Source organism: Megalops cyprinoides, chromosome 16 (genome assembly GCF_013368585.1).
Source record: "Megalops cyprinoides isolate fMegCyp1 chromosome 16, fMegCyp1.pri, whole genome shotgun sequence".
NCBI lineage: Eukaryota > Metazoa > Chordata > Actinopteri > Elopiformes > Megalopidae > Megalops > Megalops cyprinoides.
In genome coordinates, this window is record NC_050598.1 from 28,749,146 (window position 1) to 28,764,275 (window position 15,130).

General features: G+C 46.3%; 1 protein-coding gene across 2 annotated transcripts; it reads right to left on the minus strand.

Moving 5' to 3' along the window:
* Window positions 1-1,031: 1,031 nt before the first annotated feature.
* sf1 (splicing factor 1) lies at window positions 1,032-15,066 on the minus strand. Of its 2 annotated transcripts, XM_036547754.1 has the most exons (12): window positions 14,668-15,066; window positions 13,727-13,858; window positions 11,042-11,117; window positions 6,907-7,059; window positions 6,300-6,389; window positions 5,409-5,592; window positions 5,070-5,185; window positions 4,509-4,616; window positions 3,723-3,903; window positions 3,127-3,325; window positions 2,653-2,817; window positions 1,032-2,219 (listed from the first exon to the last, which is right to left on the minus strand). In XM_036547754.1, the coding sequence occupies exons 1-12, from the start codon at window positions 14,909-14,911 to the stop codon at window positions 1,891-1,893; spliced, it is 1,977 nt and encodes a 658-aa protein (XP_036403647.1). In that variant the 5' UTR covers window positions 14,912-15,066; the 3' UTR covers window positions 1,032-1,890. The 2 variants fall into 2 exon arrangements, with proteins under 2 accessions (XP_036403647.1, XP_036403648.1); XM_036547755.1 differs by lacking the exon at window positions 11,042-11,117 and having other exon boundaries at window positions 14,668-14,823.
* Window positions 15,067-15,130: the final 64 nt, after the last annotated feature.

Genomic DNA, 15,130 nt, shown 5'->3' on the forward strand with positions numbered 1-15,130 from the left:
AAAATAAAATTATATAAAATGATTTTTTTAATTTGGGGAATTTTAATTTTCAATGACAGTTGGATATGTGACTACTTTACATGACAATGTGACCATTTTCCAGGATAATATATGTAATGATATTCAAGAACAATGGGATCTGTTTTTGCATGGCCCATATTTTAGAAACCCCTACAAATTAAATACAAATAATCCAAAAGACATAGTTATATTCCCCTTTATTGTTGCAAGAAGATACAGAAATAAACTGCAACAGTAAACATAACTATGCATACATACATGTATACACACCTATGCAGATGTAACATATACATATATTAATACATCATAGGGCAGTTGTACATCTGAGCAGAGTAAGCAAGACTCCTGGTGTCTAAGCAAACTGACTGTAAAGCAATGCTGGTGGTGAAGTATATGAGCAGGTAAAATGACCAGTTGCATAAAACCTTTTCAGTACAAACTGGAATGACCCAGCCCTCCCTTCAACATATAAAACTACACTTTAGTGCAAAACCTAAAGGGAAAAAAAAGAAGTTTAATGCAACCGGTCTGCATACGTTAGCACCAGGAGGGGACAAGAATCATTTTGAAAACAAAAAACAAAAAAAAAAAATGTAACATTGTTTACAGATTAAAGCATATAATTACAATCAAGCAAACAGTTTAATTACTATTCCTTTAGGCTAGGCTCAGCTCAGCTCAAACGCAAGGCAGACAAATTCAATCCAAAACAATATATATGATAAAATACGAGTTGCTGGGGCCAGTGAGGAAATTTTATTAAGCAATTAAAACAGGGCCGTGGTGTCCTGAAATTATACGCACTGGACACAAACCTACAGCTCCAGAAGTTAGAATGGGGACAAAACAGAACAGAAGCAACCAAAAACCATGGTTACAGCACAAGCAACCAGCCACACATCCAAACTTCCCGACAATTCAAGTAGTTAAGGATGCATTTCACAGTCTGGCTTTGTGAAGGACAAAAGGTGCTGCTGCCTTTCCCCCAACCCCCCCCCCCCCCCCCCCATACCCTGTACAACTGAAAAAGTGCATCCCATTTGCGGCAAAAGGGCTCCTCCTGCAGAGTAAATTCCAATAACAGACATCGTATGAAGTATGCTTACTGAAGAGCTACAACCTGCATTCTGTGTGTAACAATCATGTCAATGCCCTGAAATCTCAGACAACAGAGAAGAGCATCACACCCAACTGTAGGCCATGTCGACTTCACCTCCTCTTTAAATACAGAATAAAGCTTTCCGGATCCTTTATGTGAGAAATATACAAGTCAGACAAAAAAACAACACAAATCAGTCCTGAGCTGGTAAGTGGAATTGGAAATTGTGTTCAACTGATATGGCATAAAAAAAGGTACTTTAAAAGAATCATCACCATGGAGTTTACGCAAACATGTCGACAGATGGCAGCTATCTGCAAAAGGCTGACAAGATTAGATTAAGAAATTCAATGACCGAAGAACCCATTCATTGCTGGAGTCGTTGCCTCCATCAGGATTAAGAATGTAATTCTTTTAGCCTAAGGAGTAGATGTATAGAGTGGGGAGGTAAGCAACCCAATACCTCTAATGGTGCTGTCCTGTTTGAAGGTGTTGGGGTGATCGGTAAAGCCTATGAAGAAGCCTGAATTGGAAGCACCCGAATTGTGACCAGGACACAAAACAAAGCAGCCAGCCTCCCATTCTTAGGCAACCCACTCCAACAGCAATGTTCTAAAACACAAACCAGCTGATCGATGTCCGAAAACAGAAAAAAACGGTCAAGTTTAGGTTTAGCTCTCGATTTAAAGGTCAGTCCAGGTTTTTTCTTACGTGCTCTGTAAAAATGTGGCGAGGGCATCACCTCTAACCCTGGCATCTGTGGGAGGGGTCTAATTCTGAGGGGGTGGAGGAGGGGGCGCTGGGGGCATTCCGAAGGGGGGCATGCCCGGCACCCCCATGCCCATCATGGTGACATAGTTGGAGGGGTCCATGGGCGGGGGAGGGGGTGGAGGGGCGTACATCATGCCTGCAGATCCTGGGGGTGGGGGCGGCGGGGGAGGCGGGGCTCCAGGTGGCAGCGGAGGCTGCACCCCAGGGGGAGGAGGCACCATGGAGGGGGTGGCCATGGGGGGTGGGGGCTGAGCCGAGGCGCCCCCTGCTGACTGCTGCCAGGGTGGCAGGTTTCCAGAGCCGGGGGTGGAGCTGGTGGTGGTGGTGTCTGTAGGAGGTGGAAGAGACCGACGTTAGGAACGGCACGCACCGGATTCAACTTTACATCTTCTGGAAAATGCTGGAAGGAGAGGCTTGTCCCCCACGACAGAAGAGTTTGCCACATTCCAGATTTTTAAGGCAAAGGCTCTGAGACAAAGCCATGCTTCAGACATCTCATCCATTAAAGGCCATTCTAATGAGCTGCATGAGACACTAACTTAATCAAACCTGTTAAATAATTTCACAAAGAGAAGATGCCTTGTGACACACCACAAAAATAAGCAGCACTTAAGATGTTATGCGGCATTGTTCAGGACAAGGTGGGGGGGGGGGGGGGGGGCTGTGGGAGTGCAAAGGGAGGGGGGAGAGAGAGAGAAAGGGATCAGAGAAATTTGGCAACCAATAGTTACATAGGCAAAGAAGAAGGAAGCTAGACTTACTCTGTTGCCATGGCAGTGGCGCACTTGTCACCATGCCGCTGGTAGGAGGGGGAGGGGGGGCCTGCTGTTGCCATGGAGGCAGGGTTGCAGCTGGGGGTGGGGGTGGCTGACTGTTTGGGGGCGGTGGAGGCGGGGGCATCATGCTCATAGGGGGTGGCATTAAACCTACGGGCAGAGAGAGAGAGAGAATCGTCTCAAAAGCTCCACATGACATGCGAATGAGATAATGTTTTTTCAACGGGATAATTAACCCACTACTGCTGCAGGCAAGGTTAACCTCCCCACCACCCAAATGCTGTCCCTGAAGCTTTTCTCGGTGCCAGGAATAACCCTGTCCCACCCACCATACATGCACAGAGACACAAAGTAATAAATAAATAAATAAACAACGCCGTCTAGGGCCTGCTTAACACACAGTCCCCACTGACTGGTCCACAAACACGGGAGCAGAGATTGTCTGGTTCATTCTCTCACCCATAGGAGGACCGTGTGGTCCAGGTCCCTGGCCCATGGGCGGAGGCAGTGGCTGCATCCAGGGGGGCGGCAGGCCGTTTGGGTTGGGTGGCATGGGAGGCGGGAAGCTGTGCCCACCAGGCCCGCCTGGCCCCCCGCTGTGCATGCTGGGAAAGTTCCTGTTCTCCGACGGGCCCGAGTTCATCCAGGGTGGGCGACTCTGCAGAGAACAAGAAGGCTTGAGCAGGGTCGACACAGACAGCAGACAGTTTTATCCAGAGCAACTTACATAGGTTACAGTTTTTTGACAACAAGACAACGACATCATGTACAAGATCAGCTAGAGCGCTGACTACACTACAGTCATTCATCAGATGTTCTTATCCAGAAGGACTAACATAGTTTATCCATTTATAAAGCTGGATATTTACTGAGGCAATTTTGGGTTAAGTACCTTGCCCAAAGGCACAAGAGCAGTGCCCCAGTGGGGAACTGAACCAGCAACCTTTCGGTTACAAACCCTGCTCCTTCCCACTATGCTACACTGCTGCCCTGTGTGAACGCAGGTGTGAGGCTCCTCTGGAAGGCCTGGATTAAAGGTGAGCGTTGCGACTCACCGCAGGGGGCTGGCCGCTGTTGGGCCCGGACCCCCGAGGGCCGCTGGGGGGGTTGCTGGAGTGCCCCCCGCTGGACGGGACGGGAGCTTCGCCCAGCTCCGCCATGAGGGACAGGTACTCCTTGTCCATGCGCGCCTTGTCCTGTGCCGACTGTGGCTCCCCCGCCCTGGGGGTGAAAGAGCTGCTGGGCGGTTAGACCGGTTGAGCCGCGACCACAACCATCCACGACCACAGGCAGGTCAGCCATGACCACAGGCAACCAGCCATCCAACCACAGATAACCATGCATGACCACAAGCAACCAGTCATCCAACCACAGAAAATCATTCATGACCACAGGCAGGTCAGCCATGACCACAGACAACCAGTCATCCAACCACAGAAAATCATCCATGACCACAGGCAACCAGCCATCCAACCACAGATAACCATGCATGACCACAAGCAACCAGCCATCCAACCACAGAAAATCATCCATGACCACAGGCAACCGGCCATCCAGCCACAGATAACCATCCACAATAAATCACACAGTTAAAAAAAGTAAAGGAATGAGACCTAATAAACATGTCACAGGATGCTTTTCACTGAGGCAGCTGAGAATGTTTAAATGAATTAGATCACTTTGGGCCTCAGTGCTTGAATGACCTCAGCTGCTGCACTGCGGCAATCGAGCACCCAGCATCACTCTCAGTGGCTCCTGGAAAGGAGCGCTCACCTGGTGGACCCGCTCACCTGGGGGACCCGCTCACCTGGGGGACCCGCTCACCTGGGGGACCCGCTCACCTGGAGAACTTGCAATCGGAGGAGATGTGGCCGGCGCCGCCGCACTTGGTGCACAGGGTGGTGTTGGTGATGCTGCGGGGCTCCGAGTTCTGCCAGGGCCTCAAGATCCTGAATCACAGCAACATCAAATAACCAAACAAACACTCCAACCATTACACATCCCTCCAACACAACACCCTGAGAAAAACAGCTACACCAAATAACCCCTCCGACCATTACAGGCCCTTTGACAACACCCTGAGAGAAAAGGCTGCACCAAATAACTGAATAACTTGTCCAATCTTTACATATCCCTTTATCACAACACACTGAGAAAAACAGCTGCCTGTGGTACCTATCATTACCTCCTTCTGCCACTACACATGACCACTCTGTAGTGACTGACCATATACTACCAGATTTCTGCATTATATGTGCATACTCACTGGTGACTGACAGCTGAGGATGTGGTTGGTGGGTGGGTGGGTGTGTGAGTGAGTGAGTGAGTGAGTGAGTGAGTGAGTGAGTGAGTGAGTGAGAGTGTGAGTGAGTGAGTGAGTGCGCGCGCACGTGTACACACACCTGTTGTCGTCCTCCCTCAGGGTGCCGTTCAGCCTGGCCAGCTCCCTCAGCTGCATCTTGCGCAGGTCGTTCTGGTCCTCTGGGGTCTCTATGCCCTGCTTCAGAATGCCCCGAATCTGTGTACACACACGCACGCACGCATGCACGCAAACACACACGCGCACACAGTATTTGCATTGTGTCAGAGCTCAAGCCCAGGGTCAGGCAACAGTGTCAGAGTCCAGCATTACGCAGATGATGCTGCCTGACTCAAAAGCACACATTTTCTGGCTCCAACAGCTTGTAAAAGCATCACCCGGGTCAGGAGTGCCAGGACAGGTTCCGTGCATTCGGCCTCACCTGGTCCACGGCCTTCTTGACGTTCTCCATGGTGTTGGCGGTCACCAGGGCGTGCAGCGGCTCGTCCTCCCCCGGCAGCATCTGGCCGTCCTTGCGGCCCACCTTGCCCTCCTTCACCGAGCCCTTCCCGCGGATCATGATCTTCGCACAGCACTCCTTCTCGATGTTTTTCAGCGTATTCCCTCTGCAGGGCGAAAAGCCAACAACACTCTTCACCTATGTGCACGCGCGTGCGTGTGTGTGTGTGCGTGTGTGTGTGTGGTGTGTGTGCCTGGACGTTCTTGCACGGGCAAGTTCAGTTTGTTTGCGGCCATGACAATTGGCTGTGGTTCAAAATACTGACCCGCCAAGGGTAAATATAGAACGACCTATACAATTTATAGGACTTGGAATGAATTCAAAGCATCGGCACAGCACTGGATGGTTAAAGGTTACTCAGTTAAGAGCAACGAAGCCATGTAGCAAATCCAGGACACACCTAAGATTTCTTTCCAAACAGCAATACACACATTTTAGTTGAGTGGATTTCAAGCTCAGTATGGTAGAAAAAAAAACCTATCCTTGATAATAATAAAATCTTAACTTTCACTTCTGGTGACATAAAGACATATTCGATAAGGAACAGTAAGCTCACACACATGTCCGAAATCACATACACTCTGGTTCCTTGTAGACCTCAGAAGTTGGAGGGCATGGGAAATGGCCTCCCCCATGAGAGAAGGCAGGAAGTAAAGCCATTCCTCATAAGGACAATGCACAAAACCGAATGTTCTCAACCAGAGGAATTTATGCGTATTTATTCACAAACATGTTCTCTTAAAGTGACGATGAGCTTTACAGGAAAAGCCCTTACAAAGCGAGAAGCCTGCTTCAGATCCCAGACGGACTCACCTTGGTCCAATGAGCAAGCCCACAAAGTTGATCTCGGGGTACTCATCCTGCGGAATCATCACTTTGTCATTGACCCTGGTGGCTGGAGGCCTGCAGGGGACAGGAGGCAGAAACTTTAAGGCTAAAGAAGAATTCAGCCAGGAGGAGCCTGCCTCCAGCAGGGGCCTGTATCTTTTAAAAGACAATCCCATACATCAAGAACAACAAGAATCAAGGCTTAAACCAACAATTCCATGCCCTGAAGGGAAAGGAAGAGCTGGACATAAATTTTGTGTGTGGGGACATGGGAACTTTTTCTTTAATTATATGTATATTTTTATTTTATTTTAAACAATAATAAGTAATTATTATTTACATATACATTATATATATATATATATATATATATTACATGTACCCCCCCCCCCCCCCAAAGAACACCCCCCTAGGCACCTCTGCTAAAAGTGAGCAGTCACTCAACACAAGACTCCTTGCATTTACACACCAGCCAGGGGATTTGTGAAGTTCACTGGATGAACTAAACAAGCAAGTGAGATTCTAACGGAAGTGGGAAAGTGCAGCGTCCGTTTCTGAAGCGGTTCGGGGAAGGGCGCGGAGCAGGGCGTACTTGTAGTCGGCCGGGGGCTTGAACTCGGGGTTGAGCCCCACCATCTCGGTGATAAGGGCGTGCCGCTCCTCCTCCAGCCTCTTGCGGGTGCGGTACTCGCGGGTGTTCAGCCTCTTGCCCTCGCTGTTGTAGATGGGCTCCGGGGAGGGGGACCTGGAGGAAGGGGAGGGGGGCAAAGCATGGCGAAACGCTCGTCATCGACTCCACCAAGACGCACGGTCACATCGCTCACACTGCCAAACACTGCCCTACGACTGTCTGCACTGCAGAGGCCCCCGGGGGGACACAGGAGGTCTCTTCCTGCTTTAAAACTCTGCTGCCGAACCGGACACATACAGCTTTGATGTGGAGATGAAACCCGCTTACCTTTAATGGACATTATTAAAAACCTATCAGCATCAGCCCTGTACAGGTTAAGACTATGTCACACTGTGACACAAAGCTGACTGTTTGAAAGCAAAACCGACCTGAGCAGAACAACAAAAAAAATTCAAAATTCAATTTTAACAGAACCCTCTATGGAGAAACGAGAATTCTTACAGGTGAGAGACTGAGTCGATCAATGGTTGGAATGCCCTGCCTCTGCATCATGTGGAGCGGTGAGCAGTAACCTCCAATAACTGTGTAACCCACCAATGAAATGCATCAGAGAATGTAGCTCTGTTCTGAGCAACATGTGAGGGGTCATGTCTGAAACCCATGTGCCATACTACCACAGAACTCGAAGCACCATCGCAGCAAAGCTTAGAGTATCACTAACAACAAAACATATGGTGCCCCCCTAGAGGGGATATTCTAGTGTTGGGGAGGGGGGGGGCTGTTCAAATGCACTGGATTAAAAGCCTGGGTCTTTGTTACAGCAGGTCCATCCGGCCCCATACTGGACGCTGAACGTGTTGGATACTGTACAGCTGTGTGCTTGAAAAGGGTTAAAGTGGGGGGAATTTGGGTTAGAGAAAAATCAGTAAAATAGTAGAGGTACCCTTTATCCAGCACAACCCTCACAAAAAGACATGCTTCTTGAGGCTCAGGAGAGCCACACAGACAATGATGAAAGGTAAAAAATAAATAAAATAAAGAGGAAAATGCCTTCTTTAAGCCTTGAAAAAAATCCAACGGTGACGACCTGAAACAGCCCGTTTGGGCCTACGATGGCATATGGAGCAATCCTATCCATGGTCCTGGAACGGTCACCGGTGCTGCTGTGAAATATCCCATAAGGCTGTGCATGTTACACAGGGGACAGAAAGCTGGGTGAATGCTGCAAATCTATCTTACTGGGGTTATGTTATCGAAGCAGACTGCCCTCTGATGGAGAATCCCATCATTTCTGCACTAGTGCAAGCTACTGCCTAAAACGACAGCTGGACAATCAATTGCTACTGTCTGGTCCAGCTAAACTGGGGGTAGGGGCCAAATATGTCCTTCCAGCACAGAAATCTGGAAGGCTGGGACCCCCATGGCAAGACCTAAGGACCCTCACGACAGAAAACCATCATGGCATTGTGAAGAGATAGCCATGTCCAATTACCAAGGATTCCTAGAGTAGTCAACTTTTAAACACTAGATTAAACTCAATTTGTTCAAATCGTTTGGGGGTCAAAAAATATTGGGTCAGGGACATCAGGAATCACACACTTGCAGGAGTTGAGTTTCAAAGTCCTGATTGGAACACTTTAAGTAACATTTCTGCAGATGATTATTACAGACTACTTGACATGGACCTCCTTGCAGATGAAGGTCAAAGGTCAAGTGTGCACATCAGGAGACCTCTGAAGGTGACATACTGCTTGACCTTTCACATCTAAACATTATTAAAAACAGTCATTTGGAAATGGACAGAGAGAATGGACTGAATTTACTTCTTGAAAGAATTGTGCACCAGGTGGCATTCTTTCCAGACACCCATTACCATGTTAGATGCTGTGATCATGTGACCAACATTTGATGATGTGACCTAGAACCTCTAACTGCTGACCTTTTCCTTCTATGAATTATGTCAAACAAAAATGCCATCAACTGCACAACACATTCAAGTTCTAATCAAACTCCTCATTGTAGCAATCTGAGACAAGAGGTCAATAAAAAAGGATCACTATGAAAGCACACACTCACCTAGCTGGTTACTTGAATGAAAATGTCAAAATATGAGATGATCACTTGCTACCAATAAGACAGTAGCTTCTGATAGCTACTTATGCAACTAACACCACATTGACAGCAGTAAGCAGTTCTTAGGGTTACTCTCCACATTGTAACACATGCCCATCTCCCTCTTTACAGTGAAGTCATTCCAAAACCTTCTACAGACATCAGAAAAATGGGGAGTAAATGAATTCACAAGCCAACAATCAGAATCAATTCATCTGACATTGGGACCTAAAAGGTCAGTGTCCTCCAAACCCCTATGGGGATCATAGCTCAGAACATCAGACCGGAAGCCATTTCCCTGATGCTCTGGGTTAACGGTTTGCACCTTTCTGTGTGGAAGTGGTTTGGTTATGAATTTGGAGGTTTCAGGCAAAGGTAATCAGGCCTGATGTGTGGGATTCTGGTCATGTGAAGAGGTCACAGATCTCCAGATTCTGTTACATAACGATGGTTTTGGAATATAACCTGCCATGAGAGGGCTGAATAAGCATGTGTGAAAGCCAAAGGAATAATCTGTTCATATTATTCAAGAAAATTTGATACGGTAACATTGAGATTACACTAAACACTCAAATTTGACAAAATTACTCAAAATGCGCGTTCAATTAGAATAAAAGAAATCAGAAAGACTTTCTAAGACTTACTAACCCTGTAGGGTTGACTTTGATCCTTCGATTACCCTAAAGCACAAACCAACACTGAAAGAGACCCTTGGTGATTTGGTTAGTTTATGACTAAATCAAGAAGTTCAGTATGGCAATGGAACAAAAATAAGTTGGGAGAAACCTTTGGTTTGACTGATCAGTATAGTATGCAAAAGACCACAAGTAACTACTATGAAGTCCCACTAAGGGAAAGATGCACAGAAAGCCAAATTGCATCATTTTTAAAAATTAAGCTATCTGAGCAATTTAATGACCTCAGTTATAATCATTTACAATGTTCAACACTGACTGAAACCTCAGGTCTTCTATAAATGCTCTCCAGTACAGAACTGGGATGTCACACTATAGCCTAGTTTAATGATTCAGAGGCACTGCCTAGAACAAGATTACGAATACTTCCTACATTTGTGCAGACACAACGTTAGTATAGGATAGCTATGTATACCATGGGTCACCAACAGTGTGGTTACTGGACAGAACCTTGTGAAACCTTTGCTCTCATCCACATGAGTTTGGGGAAAAAACTGCTGTGGAGCAACATTGTGTGTCACGCAGCTGCCACTGGGCAGCAGGACAAAGTGAGCAGTTTATTAGCGATAGCAACATCAACCAATGATAGTGGGACATCCCTGTGTTGCGATAAAGGAGAAGCAAAGACCAAAGGATTCATCCGTTAATCTCAGAGGGTATTTGCTTTCGTTGGCTTAAGCTCATGAAAATTATACCAATAGTGGTTTAATCAAAATTATTATTTGTTCAAATAAAGTACAATCCAAGCGCAAGCAGTGTGTCTCAATGTTTAATATGCTTTAAATGGGTTTCTTAAGAAACAATAGAAATATATCTTAGAAATGTATTACTCCCTGGTTCTGCTTTCCTGAGACAGTGTAGGAGTTGAAAATCTGTCCATATTCTTATTCATATGAACTTATTCATTCACCTAACTACATAGACTTGCATTCATGTATATATTTGCATGTATATTAGACTTGCCAGCTTTGGCTTTTCCAGTAAAAAATGGCTGTGTTCTCATTCCAAACTGACTTATGCGACTGAGAAACCAGCTGGCTCGGACTCATTCCCAATAAAACTCATTTCAAAACTAACAGTCAAGAGCCCATTCAACCCAAAACCTACTGTCACTTACCCAGTATGCGCCTCCACCTGACAAACACCTGGCAAGCAAGGCTGCTCCTATCACTGTTGTAACGCACACTTAGCGAAACCCCTTCTTCTTTAAACAACATTTGGCTTCATCAAAAGGTCAATGAGAAGGTAAAAGAATGGTTACTGTTGGTGGGTTAAGAGCTTGTCCCGACCTTTCCTCAGGGTTAACAGGGATTCCGAGGTCTCCTGTACGCAGTTTACGAGTCAGGTCTTCGATCTGCAGTTGGACTGGAAGAAGTCAGGTTAGGAAAGAAAACAAGAAGGATGGGAAAAAATATGGTTACCAGGCAACAACATCTACAGAACACTCCATTTAAACAAAGCACTGACTTAACTGTTTTGAAGAAGAAAAGGGCAGAAATTCACAAGTGAAATAACAAATGAAAGGTTGCATAACGCACGAATGAATTCGACAGGGAGTGTAAGCGTCTACATTTCAGTGATCATTCTATGACATAAAACCCTTCTCTCCATCCCTCAGAAAAGCACACTGAAACACTCCCGAGTGGTGTCCAGACGCTCTCTCCTGCGATTTTGTTTTTTTGTTTACTTAAACTTGACATTAACGGTGCAACCCACGAAGAATTCACCATCAGCCCCCCTGCGTTTTTCCCCTGCTATCCACATCTCATTCTGCCAAATTCAGCTTCTCTGTGATAGAAGGGTTTTATCATAATAAAATATTTTGGGGGGGAAAAAAAAGAAAACAGAAGAGCAGGGTTCCATACGCCTGCTGACGCATTTCTCCCATAATGCTCTGCCTGCTTCTAAAGCACATGGCTCACCACTTGCAGACCTGCCCCTGCAATGTATTAAATACCTATAATTTGGGCATGCAGGGGACACGCGGTCTGCTGCGTGCTGCTTGGCAGTTTAATTATTTTGTCACGACTGTGCTGTGTTGTCACTGTGCATGTATAATGGTTTGATCTTCGCCAGGTCTGCAGTGTAATCTGCTGCCTTGACTAACAAAGGGAGATCACAGTCAAATCACTTGTGAATCAGTAAATCCACATTCTGGCCCCCTTTAAACAGAGAAATGTGCCAGTCAGACTGGGGAAGTACTGATTGGTATTAATGAAACTTTAGTTACAATCATGTTTTTAAAAAGGCAAAGGGATTCCTTTCCTGAATAAATGCACAAATGCATAAGTATTATCAGCAAACACCTTATGTTAGTGTAAAATGCATCTGAGAGAATTAACAATTTCACAGTTTCAGGGCAAGTCAAGGGTGAAAGCCTTGGGTAAGATGGTAAAGACATGGCCACCATCAAACAATGTGCAAAAGGCATTTCCTTGTCGTCGGTGGCTTCTACAGGCTTGCCATCCTGTTCTTTTTAAAAACTCATGAATGACCGAGGACAACAATGAGAACAGCAGCCACACAGATAAGGTCAGCACAATCAAAACGTTTACATACCAAAGGAACACCAACCATTAACAACGACTCAACAACATCAAAAACAGATGCCGTGACGACCGGGTCGTTTACACTGACTCACCTGCTTTACACACCATGAGAAGCTTTTTGGGGAAAGTCTGGCGGCTTTTAAGCCATTTTGTGCTAGTGTAACCAGGAACCAAGGGTTAACTTACAGCATTGTTCACGAATGAGATCGATGTGGGTCAGATCTCTCATATGGGCTGAACACATTCTAAACCCAACCCAGGACTTTAAATGTCAATGCTGTCATCTGGCGCATCAGATAGCCTAGAATATGACCGAGAGGCGCTTCCAGAATTGTAAAGTGCTGGGAAGGAAATCCTCTGAAAACATTTAAAGATGCCAACGTTACGCAAATGGTTAGGTTAAATTATTGCTAAAAATGTCACATGACACCGTAGGATTCCTTTTTTTGCCAACACTGTTCAGTTGCAACTCAAAATGTTAAAATGACACATGTTCACACACTCCTGTACGCCAATGAAGAGCCCCTTCTCCCTATGTACAGAGATGGAACAAGAAAGGGGACACATAACCATAGCCTGTTGACATCAACATGGCATTCAAATTATTGCGGCACGACAATTCTGCTGGGGGTTTGATTTGCTAATGGATGCCCAGTGGTATGCAAACCTCAATGCCACAAACACTGGCTCTATTGGAAAAAAAAACATGACAAACTCCTACAGGAGGAAGATGTATTTGACATTCCACATCAACAAGTTAGTATGCTTAACAAGAAATTAGAATCAGGCTGAGCTTCAGAAGTAAGAGCTATAGGGAGGAACATGTCACAATATTTGCAGCGTCTCTTCAAAGAGGATGAAGCCAAAGATTGCAAGTCTATAAATGTTCCTTCAAGCACAGTCATGGTAACGCTTAACAAGACATGCAATTACTGTGCTTTATTCAATGCACTTGAGCTTCAACCATCTGTTCAAGGCCGTCACTTTACAGCACAGATGAAAACAATCATTTCTGAACAGACTAACAGAGGCAGCATACTTTATATTTAAAAGTAACCAAATACTACAGGAAGCACCATTATGTTCCCAATATTTCCATGACTAAATAACTTGTCATTAATTTGATGTGCTGAGCGAGACATACTTCATCCTCACCGAAGCAGCTGGGAAAAAAAAGACCACCGAGTCCCCTTAAGCCCTTACTTGTGAACCTCGGCCTATGCGGCCTGTTTACCACACACCTGATATGCAATAATATAAGGAAACCAAGTTAAGGACACAAACAAAAATGAACAATAAACAGTGACAAGATGCACCCTTTCAGAAATGAAGGACGGATTCTAAGATTGACATGTGTCCCATAAAAAACATCAAGTTCATTTCGATTCTTGTTTGGCACAAGGAGGATGGAAAGGAAATATTCACCTATATAGGCTTTCTCCTGGTCGCGGGTGAGCCCGGGGGGAATGACAGTGGGCATGCCCGGAATCACTATCTTCTGATCGGGCGTCTCGCTGCTCCAACGGCTCCTCTTTCGGGCTTTTTTCTGACCAAAGTCTAACAAGGGCAGAGAGAAAGAGGTTTTTGCCCAGAACGTCTAGGAAACCCAGGCTGTGGTCATTCCACAGTACAAAACGGAATGCAATCGGTTTCTTAGGAGCAAGATCTGGGGAGGCAAAACCATCGGGTGGTCAAAACTATGCCTCAGCGTAATCGTGCGTAAAAGGTTGTAGTAGTAAGACGCATCCCTTCGAGTGTATAAGTACCTGTATCCCAGACACCACCAGCATGAACAACAATGAAACTGGATGTTGCTATTGGCACGTCTTGGTGCGCAAAGAGCAACACGCACTGTTACCAAACGCGGTGCACGTTACTTACAAAGTCCTTTATTTAGTTAAGACTCCCAATTTAATCTCACTAGTTGGCTAACTCAGAAAGTCAGCGACCCGCCAGCAATGTGACTGTACCATAATGGAGAGTATTTACGTTAGCTGGTCAAGCATCTTCCCAGGTGGGACACTAGCCAGCTAGCTGACTATGTTTGTGATTGAGCGCTGCATTAACTTGTAACGAACAACTGATTCCAAGATAAATTACAGGCTGTGTGCGATATAGTGAGCCTCACACCATTTTAATTAGCAATGTACACATGAACTTCTGTTACACACTGGTAGACTAGCTTAGCGTCGAACAATGCTTAATTTCAACATCTGATTACGTGGTATCCCCCAACCAATACAGTCAATAAATTAGCTAACGTTATAAATCAGGTGGGACAGAGGTCTCATTGCGCATCCAGCCTAGCTAGCCGGATCAATCAACCCGCTGTAGTAGGCCGCACTTGCACGCTTCTAGGTCCTTACCGCCGCCTCCGGACTGCACCACGGCTCCTTGCTGTGGCTGCGATGGGGTTCCCGTGGATGTGGGAAACTGCGGGAAAGAAGCGGACGGCATTGACGGCTGCTGGAAGCCGGAAAGCCCCGGGTAAGACACCGGAGCGCCCGGCGGGGCCATTAAACCTGCACCGGGCCCGGCGTCAAATCCCCGTTTAGCGCCGATGCTCGGATGCAGCTTCCCCAGAGGGGTTGCGTTAGCTCCCGTGGCCATTCCAGAGGATTTCAAACCTAAGATGCAGTCAGCTACTTCAAACGGATGATTGCCAAACGTTCACTCCGTCCTGAAAGGTATGGCTAAAGGGAGACACATGTAGGTATCTTCCTCTAGCTCAGGGAATCCAACATGGCGTAAACTCCTGCTCCTCCTGCTCGTCCAAGGAGTACCGTTTTTCCTTACTGGCGTCCTATTGGCGCATCGAAACTGCCAATC